General features: G+C 43.6%; 1 protein-coding gene across 1 annotated transcript in view; it reads left to right on the top strand.

Moving 5' to 3' along the window:
- The first annotated feature begins 19,293 nt into the window (after positions 1-19,293).
- The window catches only part of GPC1 (glypican 1), a 216,815-nt gene continuing 213,577 nt past the window's right edge, over positions 19,294-22,531 (top strand). The window contains exon 1 of the mRNA XM_072867073.1: positions 19,294-20,035. Coding sequence (XP_072723174.1) covers positions 19,879-20,035 — 157 coding nt within the window. The 5' untranslated portion in view covers positions 19,294-19,878. The remainder of the gene's footprint in view (positions 20,036-22,531) is intronic.

Here is a 22,531-nt window from a genome sequence, read left to right as displayed (position 1 = left end):
ATTTTTCAAAGTAAATTAAATATGAAACTTGCTGTGTCAATATAGAGGCAGTAAGAAAATAAGATACTGGTTTACACTGGTTTCTCTTTAAACCAGTGTAAGCATCTTGTCTTAAGGACATGCATTGTGGGGAACTGCAAATTCAGGTCTTAGCTGTGCAGTCCAGTTCTTTGGGCCCTATGACTGTTGATTCAAGTAATCCTGCCGGTTTAGACTGCAGGAGTTGGATGTCTGCTGAGCAAAATGTGGAGGAGAATGAACAAGTATTAACCTTTTTCTCAGGGGTCAGAGCACAATCAAAATGCCCTTCAACAGAAAGTAGCAGAATGAGATTAATTTTACATGCTACAGCTATGATTGTCCAAGTGTTATGGGGAAGGCAGGATAAATTCAGGCAGACAAGGTTTCATTAATTGAGGGAATTTCCAGGCTAATTTACAGGTGTTCAGGGACCTGACCTATTTCAGTTTGAATAATAGCTGATGACAGAGTTCGATATGCACCAACCTTCTGTTTAAACAGAGGGAAGAATTGTTTTGGGTTGGGGCTTCTTAATTAGTATTCCACAAATATGGCATCGTTTTGCTAAGCCAAGCTAGCACTTATTTTCTTGTGAGATTTAAACTTAAAAGAAAATCAGTGTATTTAACTTTGCTCTACATAAAAGATAAAAAACCAACAAACACAAAACTTGTGAACTTGTGCTGTATCTGGATGTTGATTTAAGTTCTAATCTGAATTAAGGAAAAAAACCATAAAAACTGTCAGATACTTTTTAGACACTTCCTTTATCAATTAAACTCTAATTTCGAGTTTCATTTGTTTCATGGACAAATATTTTGGCCATTAACTTTATCTAAAGTGGATGCTAATTAATGCTAAATTACAGTTCCTAAGGTACTACATATTATACCCACCTGAATACCAACAGTCACCCACCATTCATTGTATTAGTAAAAGGGAAACAATGAAAGAGAGGATGACAAGAAGCCAGGGAAGACGATTTCTCATCAGCTCTGGTCTTCCAGTTATTCATTGTAACTTGAAGTTACTTGCCGAGTTTTAAAATTTCAGCTATAATTTTTAACTGTAGGGATTTTAGCCTATTTAGAAAGAAATAATCTCAAGCCCTCTGGGGAATCAGTTAATATTTAATGCCATTGTACTCTGACGTCAAAATTTCGTGAGTAGGTAACCAAGAAATGTGTTTAGCTCACAACTTCCTTGAAGCACAGCATGGTGTGGAATACACACCTCTAATAGTGGGTTAATTCAACTGTTTTCAATGTCACTTTTCTCTTCAGTTAATACAAAACATTATGCTTGCCTAAGGTAACAGTGGCACTGAGCAGTTACCTCCTGGTAGCTGTTGTTTGTATTTCATTATAATCTTGGGTCCCCAACAAAGGTAGTTCTTCTGGTCCTGCATGCTGTGCAAATACTTAGAAGAGGAAAGACCCCATCTCTGGGATGTTTGCAGTCTCCTAGATGTAATCGAAAGGCAATCCACTGACTTCACAGATCTCCATAATAAGCTCTAAGTAGAGGGAGGTGCTTTAAATGTGTGGTCTCTCTCAAAACCAGGCTTAACCTTTAGTATGGTGCTGCCTGGCAGAGCCATCTATCCGTTAAACATTTAGATTCCCTGCTGACTGTTTTCCACCCATTTCCACCTCTCTGCTCTGGCTTCTCCTGGCTGTAGGGGGAATACAGTACCTCCCACTGACCCAAAACCTTGGCATAAATCTTCCTCAGTGTATGGGATTCAGCACATACCAAGTTTTAGAAGTAAACTTGTACTAATGGCAATCTCACTCCTAACAATCAGAGCAGTAGTAAAATTGCTATATAGACAGCCCCAAACATTACCATCAGATTAACAGTATCCACTATGCAAAACAATGCAAATTGGTTCCTGAGAATAACTTCTGTTCTCTGTACCATAATTTAAGAAACTGTTAAGCGTAGACAGCTCCTCTGAACGGCTTTTCTCCATCTCCTGGCAAAACATGCACATTCATGCCCAGTTCTCATATATTGCATCACAGACAATACATATGACTATGACTGAGGAATACAGTTTCTGTCATGCTAACTAGATCCCATGGTTCTTCCCAAGATACATAATCTTGGCATTTGTGAAATATTAAGTTTGTAAAGAATAGTTTCTTCTTTTTCTTCAAGAAATAGAGTTCAGCTTTCCCATGTCATTTTTATTGGTGAAGTGTTCATTCTCATAAAGGCTAATAATCTTATTTAGTTCCTTGTCTCCTCTGTGAAGTACATTTGCAGCTTCTTTAATCTTTTCAGGATAAACAAGCCAGCTAAATAATTACTGACAGCTGTTAGGTACTGTCTGTCCTATTAGATGTGTTAATCAAATTTTGTAACTGTTCAGAAACTTCAACATTAGCAGAACAACATAGTTTGGTCTTTTTTTTCACCAGATTTATCCGTAACACTGTTTAATTAATATTTTTTTCTACACAGTTTCCCAAAAATAACTTAAAATCTTGATCCTTCTCTTTCTTACACAATCATAGAAAAGATTGTGTTGGAAGGGACCTCATCTGCTCCAACCTTCTGTGGAAAGCAGGGCCTACATTAGGGACATTAGCTATCAGCTTTCCTTCTGACATTGCAGGTACGCACGGAGAATCCGGAGGGAGTGATCTCCATGCAAAATAAGGGCAGACTGCACAGTTAAGCAAGTTTAATACACTGTGACAACAGCACAAATGTATCCACAATATTTACACATACTTGGTGTATGCAATTGCAGCATGCTGCCGTTCATATCGGCTAGCAGAGGCGCCGATAGCTTTACAAGTTGACACAAAATCTCTTTTCTCTGTAGTGGTTATTGCCAAATTAACATCCAGATGAAAGAGTTTTATAAATTGGACATTAATTTTGGGAGCTTGTGCTTAAACTTTTAGCCCTAATGCAAGCAGAGCTTGCAATATTATCTCTTTGCATCTGTCTCCGTGTCCATGTATGCTGTTTATGAAAGTGAGTGCAGACATGGCTAAGAAGAGACTTCTGAACAGACACATATATACATATATGTGTGCAACCCGGTCTGGTAACAGTCAGACTTCTCATAGCTGATCCTCAGTACTGTAGCCTTCTAGGTAGCACCCCCATTCATCTTCCTCACCCCAAAACTACTGCTGTTGCCTTATGTGTTCCTTTTGTCTCGCTGCCTATCCATCCTTACCCACACAAGTGCTCCTGGGCTGCTGCTGTCCCCTCCATCCCCACGTCATCCCCAAACTTGCCGCTGGGTCCCACTGGAGTGAAACCCAGAGTGGCTCCATCTGCAAAAGGAGCAAGAATGGCATATCCCTTTATTCATGCAGCATCTCCTAGAACAGTGGGTGTAAAATCAGATTTTGGATTTAGGGCACAGCAGAGATTAATGGTATGGGTTCTGGCCAGAAAAATGTACTCTAGGCAGACGTGATGCTCTAATGGGTTTAGTAGAAGCATGCTGTGCATATGTAGGTACATCACCAGGCCAAGTCCCTTGTGCTGTAACTGCTGCTTTCAAAAGCTAATGAGACAAAAATGCTAATTTCATGACCCATCTCCTGGAGTCCTCACAGAACTCCCTCTCCCTTGGGATTAGGGAGTGAACTGAGATTTAAGGTCAGACTGCTGTGGAAGTGTTATGTGTTGGGCTGGGGTAGGGAAGAACAAAGACGGTGTTTACAGTGGGTGGCTGCTATTTATATACAGTGACAAAAATAGGTCCTCTCCGCATTTGTCCAGGTGTCCTCAGGCAGGTAGAGCACAAGGAGCCTGGGGCCTGAGCTGTTTCTGTAGTCAGATTCCTCTGCACTGAGGGAGCTGCCCCACCAAGCCTCCCAGCACTGTAATTCTGACAGCCCAGTGTACTGATGGGGCAGGCGCTGGGGCTCGGAGCCAAAGCCTCAAACTGTTCCCTAATGAGCCTCCAACGGCCCAGCAAAACTGATCTTCCACTGTCTCTGCCTGGTCCCTCATTACCATCACATCAAGTCGGATTTTCTCAGGCGCACCGGCCTTCCTCAAAGTCCTACCCCTCATATATCCGTTGCTCTGGCTCTAGGAAATAAAACAGAGCCTAGAGTCTATCAAATAATCCCAGCAAAACTTAGATTCCTCTGAGTCTAAACTAGTCATATTTCTATAACAGAGATCACAAAAAGGAGTAAAACTGGAATACCTGTTTATTCCTACATCATCTCAAGGAACATTAAATGTGAAATCAGATCTCAGGGTCAAAACCTGGTCACTGCCACTCATTCCACCATGACTTGTCAATTTTCAGCTGCTCCCGCAGGATCTCTGTGCCTCACCATGTCAGTTTTGCTGTGCTCCTTGTCAGCTTCACGATAAGGAGCAAGGGGGAAAATTGGCAACCGGCACACAGGGATCAGAGGTGGAATAAATTGAGAAGGAGTGGCAGAAAAAACATGAAGGCCTTGAAGCTCAAGAGCACTGAACAACCAACAAAGAATTAAAGATATATTAGTCATGCAGTTAAAAACTGCACAAGCTCTGAGACATCAGGAATGGTTCTAAATTACAGCAAAAGGTGAAGAATCTGTGACTATTGCCAAACAAAGGTAGAAGATCAGAGATGGTCCTAAACTGTAGCAGAAGGAAGCAGGAAGAGGCAGAAATGATGGTAATCGACTGAGAAACAGATTACAAGTTTTCAGTGAGCTGCACTGGTTAATACTAGAGCAGGAGCTGTGGGAAGCCATGAGGTTTTGCAGAATAACTGCTGTGTGTCTATCTCTGATTCCAGAGACATGGACAAAATTTTGGGAAGCAGGGAGTGAGTTTTGAGTACATAGTTTAAGCACATACTAAGCTCACGCTCACTAAAACTGTTCTGAAACCTGAGTAGGCAATCTTCTGCTGCACCCATTTCTTGTGTGGATCAGCCATCATTACGGCATCGCTCCTAGTAAAAGTAGAGGTTTGGTGTACACATTAAAGGGAGAAAAAAGTTAGAAGACCTCTGACTACTCAAAAAGCAATAGCCATACATTTCAGAAAAAGATCTCATCCACTTGAAAAGACAGTGGTGGTTATTTCAGTGTTTTCACTGTGGAAAGAGTAGCATCTGGGGGCAGATGAGATTCTGCAGCCCCCCATCCTACACAGCTCTGGCCACTGCACTGGAATATTCTGGCATTGATCTGCCAGCATCTGTTAGAACTGACATATTTTTAGATGTATGTCTGCTAGGGATTTTAAGACTTTAAGAAATTGAAATTGTAACACATCCCTGAATGGGCTTCTCTCATATCTGCTTCCCTGGTGGTTAAAAAAAGAAGTATCTCATCTCATCTGAATTGCTCCCATTCGAAGGTTTTTATTATGCCTTTCTCTCCCAGGTAATGAAGATGTCTGCTTTGAGAAATTCCCTCCCCACGTACACACTTAGCACTAAACTCACTCTTTAACAGTCTTGGGGATATGTAATGGTTGCCTGATGCTTCTCTCTGTAGGATTCTGTTCTTCCCAATTGTTTATAATTTTGCCAAACTGGAACCAGTTAGGTTGATTTTCCAGTCAGTGTTATTTTCCAAGCTAAATGACTGATTATGGCTTTTTTTTTTTTTCCAAGTTTCAGCCAAAATGATTCAGTCATGTGCAAGAATAAGCAGAGGGAAGCACATCTTTTGCTTTGTTTGTTTGTTTTTAATAGTTTAAAAAAAAAAAGCAGCCTTGACAAGCATTTGGAAAGGTGTATCTTTGTTGTGGAAATAAATTCCATGATGTTTTGAAGTGCTCTGATACCATCTTGCCATTTAAAAAAAATAATAAAAAAAATTAATTGTTCTGCCTTCAAAGCTGGGCTTGGTTAAAGTACAGCAAACAAGGCAGCATTTGGGGCCTTGCTGAGAAGAGCAAGGTTAAACCAAAATGTTGAATAACTACCCAATGCGGATGCACTGTCCATTTCATGCCCCAGCTGAAGCAGATGATTAATGCACCCAAACACAGGTACCTAAAGGCTATGGAAGAATGTGTTGCAGAGGTTATAGGTGTAACCATTCTGGCATTCGTATTTTTGAGTGTCTCCGTTTGACCCTTTAAAGAGTATTGTTTTCACATTGTATTTTGCACGTAATGAGCCAAACAGGTACACTTAGTCTCTTAGTGCTGGGTAGGTTTGCAATCTTTGAGACACAGCTGTAGCTCTTTTGCAACCCCCCTGCATCTTGCCAGCATCCTTTCTCTGAAGGATGGTACAGAGTTCCAGTAATGCTTGTGCGAATAGTTGCTCTGTAATTGCCATCGTTCCCGTGGTACATTTTATTGGCTAACATCGAGTGTATCTGAGGCCTGCTCCCGATGCCAAGGGTTTTTTAAGATGTGCTGAGCACCTCTCTGTCTCGCTAAGTTCAGCTGGTGTTGACAGCTCCAAATACCTTGCAAGAGTAAGCACTTGGCATATAAGGCAAGTGAGACAATCAGCATTTTATGCATGTCAGGATGTGATCATGCTTGTTTTAATTCACTCTCCAATAGGCTTTCTTGCAGAAAAACAGCTCTTGCACTTAATAAAGTCCATGCCTTCAACCAAAAGGCAGCAAGTGTAATTATAGATTGTTTATGAGCAGGCTTTTGCATGAGAGTTATCTTTTGCTTTAGCTATGTTCGTAACCTCTTAAATTTTAGATGACTCAAAATTTTCTTTCTTGTTCATGTAAAAATGTGCACCATCAGTTTCATACAGGTAATTGCATTATCTAAAAATATGGGTTCTTCACACGTTTTAGAAGAGAGATGCACTCTTAATGCCAGGTTAGCGTCACAGCCTGTGTGTGTGTACACATTTATGTATGCGTGTACATATAACAGAATTTTTATGATGGTTAGTGGACCATGCTGACCACAGGTTGAGCATTACAGTATTTTTGAGGTTGTGCCCTACCATAACGATGGGCAATGGGGGTGTGGTCAGTCCGTTAATGTGGGTTTCGTGCATTATCTGCTGATGAAATGTGAATGATGCAATATTGAAGGAGGAAATACTGGAGGAAAGGAGGAAAGGGATGACCATCTGAAGTGAAAATGCCAAGAGACATAACTATTTTACCCGAAATCACATAATCTGTCCCCACGACAAGTGTGTTGTATCGGACAACACAAAAGTGTTACACTGACATCCCACACACCATTTCTTTCCATGGAAGCATTAACATTGTTAGCAATAGACCCCTGTGATCAGTGAAAAATGTGTTGAGTTTAATTCTCCTTGGCACTGGAGAATCATTTGTATTGCCCCACCATGGCAAGTCTGTGCTAGCAACCCTGGCTATGAGTAGGGAGCATTTTATTATTTATCATCTTTAAGCATGTTCTTCTCTGGAGAAGTGCTGCTTTTAATGATAGATTTTTGGTGATGTGAATGTAAAATACATCACAGTTTCTGGTATCTTTTTCATTTTATGGATGGCACAGCTTAAAACCAGGAACATCAAATAAAATAACTACTGCTGAGAGTGAATAAAAGTTGGCAGGTATGGCAGTTTAAAATAGCCCTATTTTCACCCTAAATATAGCCTAGTTTAATTGAAATCTAGTGGTAGCTATGAGACAGCTGCTATATCAAAGACCAGCGACAGCCTGCTGAGGTTAAAAGAATACAGGCTGCCTATGTCTCTGCTGAGATAAAGTGGCATCACAGAGAGCAGAGCAGCAGATAGATTGATGAAAAGTTAAGTTTTTAAAACACTGATTTGTAAAGCCCTTATGCAGTTTTATTTATAGTTTGTTTGTCTCTGTCCTCCTAATAAAATAGGTTTCTGCCTGAAACCAGAAGCGCGATGCAGATCCTCAGTTGCTGTTAACTGCTTTAGCCCAGCTGGAAAGGAAGCCACAGATACAGTAAGTCAGGTGTCCCCACTGAAATTCTGCCTGTGTAGGAACAATAATAATAGAATTTCAACTTTTTCCATGAGAGAGTTTCTTACAAATGGGTATTTCAGCTCCATGAGTTCAGCTTAAAATCACCAGTTTGCAAATGTCACATGGTTTAGAGGAGAACCCCCAGTACCTTAAGGCGCAATCCTATGTTGCATATGATAAACTAAGTGATCTAACATCATGTTGTTAGTACCTCACTGTAACAGGACCATGTACAGAAAGACCAGAGATTTAATTCTAGGAAGGAATTGTCTCCATTGTCACAGGTGAAAAGTGGACATTTCTCATTATCCTGCTGCTTTCAATATTCTCTAACTAACAAGTACTGCTTTTAATTTCCATGCTTTCTGGTTATTATTATTTTTTCAGCCTCATACAGTCTAAACCCCAAACTCTCAGACTTATCCTCCCTGGTAGCTATTGTCATTCTTTTTACTTTCTAGTACTTAATTAATATTTGCCATGTTCTTACTAAGGTAAGTCCGTACTTTCTCATTATATGAAATTAAAAGTAGATGAGCTTAGTTCCCAACTAAGAGAAGCTTTAGAAAGATATAGGGCACCTTCATATCTGGATTTATTTTCTTTGGATTTCGATTCTCAGGAGGGCCCTTAAGACCTTCTATCAACCCTATCAATCAAATGAATTGATGAATCATTGAGTCAGAGCTATGGCTACAAGTGGTCCTGCATAGCAAGTTCTGAGGTGAGTTCCTGACTTGCTTGATTATTGCACACAAACAAAAACTCTCAATGGCTGCGGGTCACTGCTGAGTGAATATGAAATAAGGCAAGTGAAAGTTCATCCACCTCAGTTTTTGTGATTGCTCTTGGGAAAATGTGACTTCAGTTCCTCTTCTGAGCCTCATGCTCCCTGGACTGGCAGGATCAGGAGGAGCATTAGAAAGGCAAAGCAATCTGCCTAAACAGGAGAAAGAGCATCCTAACAGCAGCCCTTCTAACTGAGTAAAGAACAAAACCAGCAGGCAGGGAAAGCAGGGATATTAATGGAGTATGGGAGAAGAGAAGGATAATACACAGTGTTATTGGAGCGTTTGCACAGACATGCTAAGGGGTAACATCATGACATGGATTAAGTGTTCTTACGAACTTCCTTGAATGTCTGTAACTTGTGTTCTTTGTTGGCATCATTATATGTATGTCATACAAACAAATATCAATTTGGGAAGGGGAACCACACCAAAGACATTAAGATACCTCAGAGGGGTTTTTTGTATCCATTACTGCCCCAAATGTATTCCTAAGTATCACATCACACAAGCATACTTCTCTCCTCTGGACTGCCACAAGAGCCGAGACTGCCCAGACATTCACGGGAGGCTCCTTGCACACTTCAAGACCCAACAAAGGGGTAGGAATCTGTCCTCAGCATCACCACCCCATGCGTGCAGCCTCCCTGGAGCTAAGCTGCTTGATCTTAGGAAACCAATGTGCCGCTGCTGAGGCGCCTAAGTGCACAAAGAGCCTCACTGGGAGTCACCTGAGTTCTTAATGCTGTTGTTTATGTAACTGTAACTTTAAATGGTTTCAGATAACCAGATTAGTAAATTGAGACTCTGTAAAGTGTACATGAGAATGGGTCAGACCAAAAGGCTGCCTGTGACAATGGCCACTAGTGGATTTATAGGGAAGAGCATATAGCAGTGTTTCCACACTGACACCCTCTGAGCTTCCAGCAGTCTGTGCCTCAGGATCTCTCCAGCCAAGAGCAGTATCTGTACTTAATAGCTATGTAAAATTCCCATTGATGTTAAGGGGATTTTGTCTGAGAAAAGATTCCAGCCATCACTACTGAGCTAACAAAGATAATTTTGCAGTTTTTCTCTGCATTTGGCTATCTCCAATTTTGCTTTTCATATACAAAGCAACAGTTAAAAGGACATCAGAACTTCCAAATCCATATGAACAGAATGCTTAATCAAAACCCGTAAATGGAGAAAAAGAGGACTTTCTCTTGTGGGCTATGCTGCATCTCTTGAAGAGTGAGGAGTACATGTCTTATGCTACTTTTTGGAGGGAAGGATTTTCAACTCCTTCTCGATAGATAGTTTTGAACAGTTCATTTCACAAAACATTAGGAAGGAAAGATTTGGGGAAAATTGTATTTCTCTGCCTTAAAATTGAGTTATGGGCAGGGTGTTTGCCAGCTCATTTTTCTTGTTTGTGTGAAACAGACATTTGTGAGTTCTGAAAAATGAGCAATGGGAGGAAGGAGGAAATTGTCTAAGCCTACATAAGAACGTTAGATAGTATACTGGTATAATTTATAAGGACTTACAGACACTGCTGTGCTTTGGTACCCAAGAAGGCCATTGTGGACACACTGCAGGGTATTTTCACCTTGTGACCCATCAAGCCAATGGCAGCCATAGATGGGTCAACTTCTGTCTGCCTTGAGGACATGGGAGCAACAGCAGCTGTTATGTGAACAACTCTAAATTCTGATACTAGCTTTTGTAATTGAACTTGAGTTATCAGGCTGATGCTCAAGTTCATAGTAACTTAGATGTTAGTGACAGACTCCTTAATAGAGCCCGTAGCATGTATGAGGACTTACAGGCTCACTGCAAGGTCATCAGCACACTCATTCATGTAGTGGAGGACCTTAGGAGTGAAAATGGAGATCTTTTAGAATTATTTTCATAATGGTGGCTGCATGGACTGGAATGGTTTGGGGTTGATTTTTTTGCCAAACTCTTTATGCAAGTAACTAATTGAAATAACCCTGAAACATGGGGGGCCACTGTGAGAAGGACATGCTAAAAGAGCCCTGAACTCTATTCTGACTTTCAAAGAAATGGATTACAGCATTCTCCCTGGAAAAAGAGTGAGTACTTATGGCTGTGAACTGGTTTTGCAGCAGTGTGGTGCTAAGTTGCCTCCTGGGGTTAACCTGCAACAGGATGTCACAGTGGAAGGCAGGTTACAATTTTTTACAGGCAAGTACTTTATGAGCTTCTTAACTGAGGTGATTGTGTGTTTGTATGTCAGGAGAGTCAGGAGAGAGTCTCCTGCTCCCACCAGGCTGGAGCTAGGAAGGACAGGCAGGCAGAGATTGCAAATAGCTCTCTCCTCTGACACTGGATCAGTCTCTTTCTAAGCAGAGAACTCTATGGATACACTGGTATCCAGTACAAGTCTTCACTTGATTAAGCAAATGCATGCAGTTTATAATACTGTTTTTGAATATGCCCAAAAGTAAATTCTTCTCACTGGCCAGTAAGCTTTACAGGTGCCTTATACTTGGTTACCTTAGAGTTTATGAACCTTGTTAATGTGACAAAAACGAGAGCCAAGAAAGCACAGAAATAAAGCATTTTATTATGAAAATTTGGGAGGACAGCAAGGCTGAAGTACACTGCTTCATTATAGGAGCCAGTCTTTATTTTCTTAAATTCCAAAGACATGAGCTATGAAATAATAATTTCTTCTCTTATCAATTGCATGTTCCATTAGGAAACCACTTTGCCTTTTTCAGTTTGAGCAGCTATAGTTATGAAGGCACTCAGTGCCTAATTGCTTTGGTTTAATAACAAATTCTCATACTAAAGATATATGGTTTATATATATTGCATCAACAAATAATATTTGTTAGCTGCTGCTGCACTGGAGGGAAGAGGGAACACAGCATATTAGGCCTCTTGTGTTTTGCAAATCCACTTCTAAATCCAACATTAACATTTTCAGGTTCCTTTATAAAGGAAAGGATGCTCTGTTTAATTTGGAATCTGAAAGATAGTCTCCATCAGACTGTAATTATTTTTATTTACACCTAATATTGGGAAGAAACTAATAGAGTCCTCTTTTGAGGAAAAAAAAAAGAGTACTTTGTGGGTTAGCAGTCACTGAATCACTTAAAGCCAGAAAATCTGGCCCTTATTTTAGTCTCAAACCTGAATCTGTGTTAAAATCTTTTGAGGGTGCAAACATCAGTCTAGAGAACACCGTGGAAGTAAATTTATTATATTGTAAGCTTTTTTTTTTATCTTTTCCTTTAGCTCTGACAGGGAAAAATCAGGAGACTGGGAAAAGGAAAAGAACAGTGTGGGCAGAGCAGAACACAACAGCCACAAATAATCCAATATTTCATAATTTAATTTCACATTCACTAGACTGTGGAGGCATTGCAAACTGTGGGGAGAATAATCTAAGAAGGGTGTTGGCTTGACAATGGTAACATCAGAAATTAAAGAGGTCTGGCAGCTTTCTAAAAGTAAATGTGTGTCCTTCCTTCTCCCTCTCTTTCTCTACTCAATATAGATTAAAGTGACCTCTGGAGATAAACTGTACTGAACCCCCCCAAGTAGTTCTGCAGTGCAGTTTTTATTTGTACAGTATGTGAAAGAAGAGTTCAGATTAAATTCCTGGCCTTTCAGAAAAGTTTGTCTGTTCCTTAAAAAAAGAAACAAAAAGAAAAAAGACTATTTTATTTTAACGCCGGAGCCTCTTTAGTGGTCCCATGATCTCATGAGTTCTTTGGCTGGCCTGTGACCTTTCAACCTTGCACTACATGTTTCTTTTCTAAATTAGCCAGTGTTGAGACATCAATGGGGGAATATCAATGTTATTATAAAAGGCATCATTCTCTCCCAAAAATGTCAGTGTGAGTGAGTCATTGCACCTAACTGCTTAGCTTTTGTGAGGCAGCAAGGAAGATTTGAAAGTCTGATCCAGGGTCCCCCAGTCCACCAACTTCTATTTAAAATGCTTTAAAAAGCAATGTCCCTGGCATCTGCTACAATAGAGGCAAAGGAATTAAGCTTTGCTCCTTTAGCCACAGAAGAAAAGTCCTGCCTAAGGGAAAACTATATATGTGATGTAAAAACACATAGCTATTACAAACCATTTATTTTCAAGGCTATGCTCAAAAGTAGCACTGTAAAAACAAACCAACCAACAAACAGAAAAACCTTAAAGAACTAAGTGTCCTGGCGAGTTCTATCATTTCTAACACCCAGTGTCTCTGCATCTCCTTGTATTCATGCTCTCTGGTTTCTAGCAGGTTGAGGAAATGAAATCAGATTAAGAGCTCTATTTTTAATCTTAAGAAGATAGGTTTGCGTTGTCTGGCATCTTGAAAAATCCAACACTGGATGTTTATGTGGTCCTGACCAAAGAAAACAGTACCCAGAGAGACAGTAACATTACATGAGGATGTTGGATTATAAGGGTGCTGAATCCTCAGCCAGGATAAACTGAGGTACCTTCACTGGCATCACACTATCTTCTGAGGGCTTGGCCTTTGAGCACCTTTAAAGTTATGTAGCCATAGTGGATTCATATACTGTCTTTGTGTTGCAAAATACATAGATCTTGAAATTAAAAACATGCTGGACCAAATAGATCCCAGCTGTAACTCTACTCATGTGTACAGTTACATCAGAAGTGAAGCTGGCACACACCAAAAAAATGTGTGTCACCTAGTAATTATCTTCTAACAACGCAGAGAAAAAGGCATGGGAAGGACACATTTCCAAACTCAAAGTCAGGTTTTCTCCTCTGTGTGTGAAAGGCTGCTGAACATTTGCTGTTAGCTACCCTGCCAGCTAGCTGGTGTTTAACCCTAGTTTACCTGCACCTCTGCCTGACACCTCCTCACCACTGGGTTTTTTGTTTAGCACAGACAAAGCCTGGAGTGTGAGAGCCTCTGCTCACAACTAAAGGCATTTGGTGCTTTTCAATACCAAACTGAAACGTTGTCAGTGTTTCCTCATAGTCAGTTTCTCTAGAAAAACAGGTTATGTGGTACCTAACTGGATGTGAAGGAAAAAATAAACACTTGAGCAGAACGTATGATAATTGTATTAGTTCATCTAAGTGCTTTAGTCTGTAGTGTTTAATGTAGCAACAGCTGAGGATAAAGTGTCAGCTGAGAAGTTCCATTAGCATTGCCAGATGCCTGTATTGCGACTCCACGTTTCTTTCTTCATGGCTGTAAGTTTTTTTCTTGCAGAAGTCTATGAGATGTCTGTCCCAGTTCCACGTGCCTTGGACCAATGCTCAGGAACGTGCTGTTGAGCTAGCGTTCACAGGAACAGAGTATGTTCCTATGGGCATTCTTCTTAAGCCAATGCCCAGAGACTGATGACAGTGAGAATGAGGGGAGATTTATACTTGAAAAATCTCTTTCAAAAACAGTCAACTTCTGGATATAACCTCTTGAATGACAGGAAGTCGTCCGATTGCGACTTTTGCAGGAAGTAGCAGAAATCTTCTACATATCACTGTAGTGGCATGCTGAAACGATACATTTCTAACCTAGTAATTTTGGGACCAATTTTGAGCCATTTCATACTATCGAGCTACGCTCTGCTTATCAAACATAAAACAGATTCAGTGTTGTGTCCATATTCTTTGTTCACTGTTGCATATGTTTTGGGGAGCTGGGAGTGGGAAAAGCTTTATTGAAAGCCATGTCCAGAAAGGATGAAATGTACTTCCTGGGGCAGACCCAATTAGCAGCAGCTTCTCTAATGAGTTTATGGCATTTATTTATTTTTTATCCTTTAAGACTTCTTTCTACTGGGAAATCTCTGACTCATATATAATACAAGTACAGTCCTGCAGGGTGGAGTCATTTGTAAGAGGTCATTAAAGCAATACATTCCTTTAAGTCACTGCTGTAAAATTGGGTTGTTCAATTCAAAATATAGCACAGAGTGGCAATTACCTGTGTTAGCCAGATTCTCTGCCTGAAATTATTTAGTTTTTCATAATCTCCCTCTGCAGAGTACTATCCACACACGGGGGAATTAAGCGTTGCATTTAAAGGGAACTGGTCTGTTCCACTGAAGGGTTGAACAGCAGGTCAGCCGAGCCTCGGCGTGCACTGCTACACTTGTCCTCGGTGCAGGCGCCCTTCCTCTTTTCTTCAGCAGCCAGAATTGTGATCGTCCTTGCCCTGGGACAATTCTGGCTCCCTCAAGACCTGGGAAGGATACATCTATTGAACAATATTGTTGATTAATTAATCTGGACACACAAATCCCAACAAGTCTTAGCGTTTCTGTAAGGCAAATGGCTTCTTACAAAGTCAATTGAGATCAAGCTGGATTTGTCAGTTGCACATAGATGTCCCAGCCATTCAAAGGGACTGATCTGATATTTTTGGTGACCAAAACAATCAGACACACGCTTCCTGTGCATGACAGAAAAGCTTCACGGGGGAATGTGCGCAGAGGGGCGGAGGAGCTGCCGGATTTCTAATGAAGGAGGATCCAGTGAAGAAGTAAGCAGCTGTAGATAGCAAGGTGTAATCTAGTAAATCCTCTGAATAACTTAATTAGATTTGATTCAGCAAAACACATGTCCAGGTTCTGCTGAACACCAGCAAACGTTGGGGGGGCAGGGAGCAGGGGGAGAGCTTTCATGAGTCTTGTAGGAGACAAATATAGCAGAGATTAAAAGAAACCGGCAGAAAAGGTACTGAGGTATTCCTACTTTGATGAAGATTTTTAATCTAAAGATGCCAGATTTTCTGATGTTTCCGCAGAATCAAAAGTAACAAACTGGCTAAGGGAAAGGTACTGAGGGTTTCATTACATGACATTGGTGAGAGGGGAGAAGTTGTAGCCCACTTAGGTTTTGCCCATCTCCTTTCCCTACCCGCTCCCCATTCTGTGCAAGCTCTGTACTTGATGCATAGTGAAAAAGGTAGAAACACCACTGAATTCAAGTGGGAATGCTCTATTCTTTTTATCTGGCATACAATGCCATTTGATAAGGTTATCTGGTTTTTTTGCTGCTCTGGTTTTGCTGTCAGACTCCAGGTTGCTGTAACTCAGCATAGGTCCATTTTGGAACCAGCTGGAGGTCTGGTGCACGTAACTGAGTTGCTGCCTGTACAATTCTTGATTTGCATCAATATGAAAAAGAGAGGCATGTCCACTGCATTGCAAAACTTTTGGAAAGCACTAGAGAAACAAGACATCTCTGTGAAAGTCGAGGTTGTACAAAGCATCTTTTCACTTCTTTTTTTTAAAGGGTAGCTTTCCCCACTTGTGCCAGATGATTTGGCTCTTCTTCATCATTCTTGCTTCTTTATAATGCTTGGATCAGCTCTTCAGTGGGCAGCGCTTTTTGTTAGGACTGTCAAGAGGTGATCTCCACAGCAGGATGGATTTTCTGTCTTCCTCTGACTATCTTGCTGGCTGGCTGTGTGCTTTTCTCCTCCTCTGCATTTTGTCTACTCAGCTTGTGTTTTACTGTGCTTTTTCCTATCTTCCCCAGCTCCAGCTCTTTCTGCCCGTCGCTGGACAACCTTTTATTCACTTTTTGCCAAGCTCCATCCTTTTAACTGAGAATGTTCAGAAAGTGGATCTGGTCCTCAAATACACACAGAAGACATCAAATTTATAATGCATGCCAAAATACATTTTCATCATGACACTTCGAAGATGTTTATTTCAATTTGCTTAAAATGTACCAAGCCCAAATCCTGGGTGTGCATACAAACTTTATCACCGAAATGAATAGATGTGCCTCATAATTAAGATTAGTTTGCTCAGGATTGGATCCTGTATAGACCTGCAGATAGCTTCTCTGTTGAAGAGCTTGTATCAGCTTGGGTTTATTTTTAATTTGTCTACCTATAAGCTTCTCATTATGATAGTATGTGAGCATCTCACAGGCAGGTGGTCAGATAAGAAGCACTCTTATCCCTATTTAAGAGGTAAGTGATCTGATGATGGTCACTTAATCACAGAGGTTTGTGGCAGAGCTTGTACTTCCCGTTCTAGCTCCTGAAATGGGCTTGGGAGCTTGCAGTGTGATCTGTGCTGGCAGTTGGTAGCCTAGTGTTTCACCATGGGAATAGCAGAGTGCATGTGAATAAGCAGAGTGCGTGCTGCGGTCTCTCAGGATTTTATCAGGAATGACATGACTTTAGTCCCCGCCGCAGGCACTGTTGTCACCCAGCTTGGGGAAGTGAGATGTATATGAAGAAGGGAAATACTTCTGTCTGTTAAATGATCTATAGCTCAGGGGATGGTTCACAAGGCCAAAACCCAAGGGTTTCAGTCCCAGTTCTTTCCCTGTCAGCAGTTAATATTTCAGTGCACTTCAGCAGCTGTATGATTGTGGAGGGCTTCGTGCTGCAACCTTGGGGTGCAGCCATAGCTCACAGAGCTTCCCCAAGGTCGCTTCAGGCAGAGCTGGAAGCAAGCCCTCGATATACAACAGCAGCAAGCATCCAACCCCAGACTTTGAGAAGGGAAAGAGAAAATTAGGTACTACTTTGGTCTCCTGTGTCATCCCAAGTCATTCTGTAGCAGCCAGACCAGATAAGAGGTTTATGAGTCAGCCTTTCTTCTCTATCAAGTACTTTGTCTCTTTGGAGTTTGCATTCCTGGAGTTCACTCCCCTCAACAGACCCAAGTGAGAGCATTGTTAACTGTGTAAGTATTGGATTTTCCCTCTAGTACCAGGAGGAGGAACCAAGATCCTGGTTCTCCTGTAGTCCTGGAAATATGTCTTCTTATATGGATTCCTCTGGTGCTTGTTTTCTCCTGTTACCGTAGTTGGATTAATTAGATGAGCTCTCTGACATAGGTCTCCAAGTAGCATGTTCAAAACCTGGGGTGGGGAAAGGGTTATGGCTATAAAATCAGAATAAATATCCAGGAGTAAAGGCTGAAATAACCTTGTGCCACATAACATGCTTGGTAACCTGTTATGTGTGTGGTACTCTTGCATTTACAAAAGAGACTCTTTTTAAAAACAAGGTGAGTCAGACTCTACATCATCCGTGGCAATTTTTTTTCCACATACTTCCAGGAACAAGACCCATTTCCATGCTCCAGAAAGCCTGCAAAGCGAGCTCCAAGCTGAGGTGTACCAAGTTTTGGGGAATCTGCAAGCCTTGAGTTTCTGACCTCTGCACCACTGAGAGATGCAGGAAGAGACCAAAAGGCACAATGTCATGTGTAAAAGAATTAAGATTTGGGGTGTATGGGGTGTTTCTGACTCACAGTTTTTAATTTTTGGTGACGATGTGTCACCTTAGCCATGCTCTTCATTACAAAATTCTCCCCGACTTTGCAATTAGATCCTCTTAATCTGCTCTGTTGTATCTCATAGGTTAATTTAATTAGGAAGATTTCACTGGAAATCATTAGGCGATTTCACAAGAAAGCAACAGCTTTTCCCTAGCGCCATCCTTCCCCTTCCTGGGGCTACTACTTTGCTGTCACTTCTTCCTTACTCATTCCTCAGGAGAACAAGCAGTTCTGAAGCAGCAAGATGAACAACCCAACTTTCCCATGTATTTTTGCATGTCTCAGTGACTAGTCCAAAAGGTACGATCTCTGATAAATTTTGCTGGTTTTGGGGGGGACCATGGTGGTGGTGGGGTTTCTGTGTGGGGTTTCTGATGTCTAGTAAGGTGTAAGCTCACACAAGTGCTTCAGCTGAGGCACAGGCATATTCCCTCTCCTTTTTCCATAGAAAACAACTGCTCTCAGAAGACTCTGAGAAGTGATCTCTGGGTCCTCTATCCATTGTGAAACGTGTTAGATACTGCCCAAAAACCTGAGAGCTGATTTGGGGGGAAACACACGGGCATTACCTTGACACACAGGTGATCACAGATGCCTCAGTTCTGTGGGAAGCAGTCTAAAGCGTGGCTGGCAGAGCTGCAGAGCACCAGTTTCAGGAGCTGGCAGGCTGCTGGAGGAACTAAACTCCAAAGCAGAGAATCTGTAGTTGAAAATCGCCTCTCTTCCCACATCTGCTCTTAGAGGGGCACTTTCAGCCTCCCCAGGACCTTGCTGGGATTCCCAGCTCTCAGTTAAGATGCCTTCTACTCACCGGTCTGGCTAAGTGTTTTATAAGTGAAGTCTTCTATGTGGTTGTTTTCCCAGCGAATTCAGGGAAACTCGGAGTCTTCAGGTTAAGCACCTGGCCACGACGCCGACAAAGATGGGTTTAATGCCCGTTTTTCACTGCGTCCTTCCGGAAGGACGCCGTGCGACCCCCCACTGCCCCAGCTGTCGGTGCTCCAAGGCTGGCTGAAACCTGCCCGGGACAGGGCTGTCCGCGCTGCCGCCGCAGCCGGGACCTCCCGTCGCAGAGGCGGGGTAGCGATGCTCCTTGCTCTCGGGGCCGGGCCGGAGCTCTCCGCCCGAGCCGCCCCGCGGCGCCGGCACTTGTGCCGCCCTCGGTTTGCCTCGGGGCCGGGCCGGGCCCGCGGGCGGGCGGCGGCGCCCGGCGCTGCGCAGCGCCCGCGGCGGGGGCGCGGGGCGGCGGCGGGGGCGGAGCCGGGCCCCGGGGCGGGGGGCTGCGCCCTGCGCGGGATTGGCGCCGGGCGGCGTGATGCCACGTCCGGCGGGGGAAGCCCTGCCTCGCTCGGCAGCCTCCCTCGCCGCCCGGCTCGGCGCGCAGGTGGAGCGGAGCGGGCGCACGCACGGGCCGACCCGCCGAGCCCAGCCCAGCCGAGCCCCGCCGCGGGAGCAGCCCCGCTCCCCACCCGGCCCCGCCCCGCCCCGCCCCGCTCCGCTCCGCTCCGCCCGGCCCGGCGGCGCCGCAGCCGGCAGCATCGCGGCGGGACTGCCCGGGGATGCAGCCGCGCTAAGAACAAAAGCCCTCTACGCGGTCACGCTCCGGGGCTTTAAAGCGGCCCGGCCCGGCCCGGCCCGGCCCAACTTGGATCTCTGCCCCCTCCGCCGAGCCGCGGCGACGTCCGGATTGAACTCCCCGGCGCCTTCCCCGCACGCCGCGGGCAGCGGCAGCGCCTAAGACCCGGGGTTACCCCGCCTGCCGCCCTCGCCCGCTGCGCGCCATCCCGCCGGAGCTGCTCGGGGAGGGGGGCCGCGCCCCGGACCCCGCGCCCCCCGGACCCCGCGCCGCCCGGCACCGGGCCGCCTCCCCGCCGCGGGACCTTGGCTTTGCCCTTCGCACGGCAGGTGGCGGGGCCAGCGGGGAAGGATGCGTTTCTTCCCGTGGGGATTTTGGCTGCTGTGTGTCGCCTCCGCCCCGGCTCGCGGTGACAGCGGCAGCAAGGCGAGGAGCTGCACCGAGGTCCGGCAGCTGTATGGGGCCAAGGGCTTCAGCCTCAGCGGCGTGCCCCAGGCCGAGATCTCCGGTGAGTCCCGGGGAGCGCGGTAGGGCGGTGGGGAGGCGGCCGAAAGCGCGGTTTCCCCGGGCCGGAGAAGCCCGCGGGGCCGTTGCGATCTGGGGGTTCCCCGGGCTCGGCTCGGGGGTGCCGCGGGGCGGGGGGTGCGCCCGCGACCCGCCGCTGGAGTTTGTCTCGGGTCGTGGGCGGCCACAAGTCGGACCCAAGAGATTTCCCCGAGGGCCGGGCACCCCCTCTCCCCTCGCAGCACCCCTCGTAGCCACTGCCCGGGCTGGAAAGGGTCTCACGCCATCGGTGGCGATGCGAACGAAGCTGTGAGGGGGGGGGTGATCGCACCAAGTGTGCGGTGGTGGTTTTCTTTTTTTTTCATTGTCTCGTTTCTTCTGTTTTGAGTACAATTGAAACGGTTCCAGGGCTTTGGTTCAGAACTCGGGATAGTCGGACTGTAATGGGTTTTGGTGTCGGAGCTGGAAAATGCCACAAGGTTATGAGAGAGAAGAATTGATTTTTCTTAATCTTCTTTTGGATGGGAAACAAGTCTGTAAATGGCATTTGTCAGTTGTTAAAAATGAAGCGGGAGTAAAATGACCCTGTGTCAAGCGTGTGAAGTGTAGAGGAAACCCGAGCAACCTACATCAGAGTGTGTCCTCTTGCCTTCATTCTGGTTTTGGACAAATCTTGGTTGATTTTCTCCTCCTTGCAGAAAATCGCTGAAATACCAAAGAATATTCAAGGTCTGGTTTATGTTGGGTTGTCTTCCCCCCCCCGCCTCTTTCTCTTCCTTTTTTCCTGAAAGCCTGGGGGAAATATGCTGAGGTATTGTGGTTTGGTTTTTTTTTTAATTCTCGTCTAAGTTTTGATACACCAACTTGTGACCCATATCTGAGAGCTTTCTCCTCACTTGCAGGAGCTTCCTCCTTCAGACAAAGCATAAAACATGCAGGCGTACGTGCCAAAGCCAACCTACAGGGACATCCCAGTAAAACTGCAGTTTTACTGTAGTTCACATCTAAGCTACAGAATGCCTTATGTTGAATATTTCATTGTGTAGTTTTCCAGGGAAACCAATTCATTGTCTAACCCATGAATGGAAAAGGCTGGACCATATAAGTGTCTCATAAATGTGAACAAATTAATATTTTCTTTGTCAAGTTGCAACCAAGAGTAAATTTCCAGAATAAACTGAGCGATCCTTGAAGTTAAACACTGGGGAATTTCAAAATCATTTGAATACCACTATTAATAGAATAGTAATTCAGTTGAGGAAGAAAGTGGCTTTTTATAAATTTGCATCTAATTATTACAAATGTGAATACATTAGCAGTCACGTTTCAAGTGGAAAGTTCTTGGAAGACTAAATGCTTACAAATACTCGTGGAGATGGCTACAGCATTGTATGCAGGGCTAGTACTACAGGGGCAGTCATTCAGGATTGCGTGAACTGTGGTTACAAGTATCACGTCTCGCAGGTTAGCAGCAAGTAAAGCGTCTTGTGCCTGCAGATCATTGAGATTCAAAAAGTGACAGAGGACATGAAGATTTCTAGGAACCAGGAGTTTTGTTGCCTACTGTTTGTTGCTACGAGCATGTACAGTGGCAGTCTTAAGCAACAGTAGTTAAAATTATAGTGTCAAACTGAGCATCTCTGGCTGTTACCATAAACACGGAAACTCTGTAGATAAATGCTATAAAAACTTGAGGAATACTGCATGGAAAGTAATATGAAGACGTACTTGGGGGAGGAAGATTCCACACATAAACCTGCTGCTGATACTATTAGCCTGGTATTTAAAACAGCTAACGGACTTAATGATTTTCATTGGTAATTATCGTGCGCACCTTCTGACCAATATATATTCAGGAATGCCCATTTTTATTGCTGTAGTATGTACCCAGTACAGTTAAAACATGGATGTATGTTAATACTAACCTCAGAAATGTTCCTAATAAAGTATAGTGTTGTGTATGCTTTTTAGCATTTGTGCAGGTTAGTGCAGGAGTTCATGCCAGTTTTCTTGTCTCCAAAAGGAAGAATCTCGAGATCCTCCTGCAGTATCCCCACATGTAATAAGTACAGGATCATGCAGCTTATAATTCCATGTTTTGTGGAAATATTCAATCATCACTTAAGGCTGGTTTCAACAGCTTTATTTCAGCTTGCTGACCATGGGGGTTGTAATTGGTTTGTAGGGTTCTTGTCAGATTACACCTCACTGACACCTGTAAATGCCTACACATCAATGAACGACAACTTTTGGCTAAGTTAGAAAATGCTGATGAAGAGGGTTCAGTGGTGGCTCCAGCTGGACCTGTGCTGAGGTTTCCTGATGGTGGCCTTTTCCATGTTGTCAGTGATGTTCAAGAGCTACCTCAAGAACCACATTTTTGTCTTATTTCTGAGCCCTCCAGAGGCAAAAGCCCTTCACTTGCTCCCTCTCCAAGGGAATCTTGCTGTTACTTCTCTTCCCATTGCTTGCCCTGAAGCAAAGGGGAAAACTAATTTCT

Source organism: Ciconia boyciana, chromosome 7 (assembly GCF_034638445.1).
Source record: "Ciconia boyciana chromosome 7, ASM3463844v1, whole genome shotgun sequence".
Classification (NCBI taxonomy): Eukaryota; Metazoa; Chordata; class Aves; order Ciconiiformes; family Ciconiidae; genus Ciconia; species Ciconia boyciana.
The sequence above is the reverse complement of the archived record's forward strand: the minus strand, read 5'-3'. Positions and strand labels throughout refer to the sequence as shown.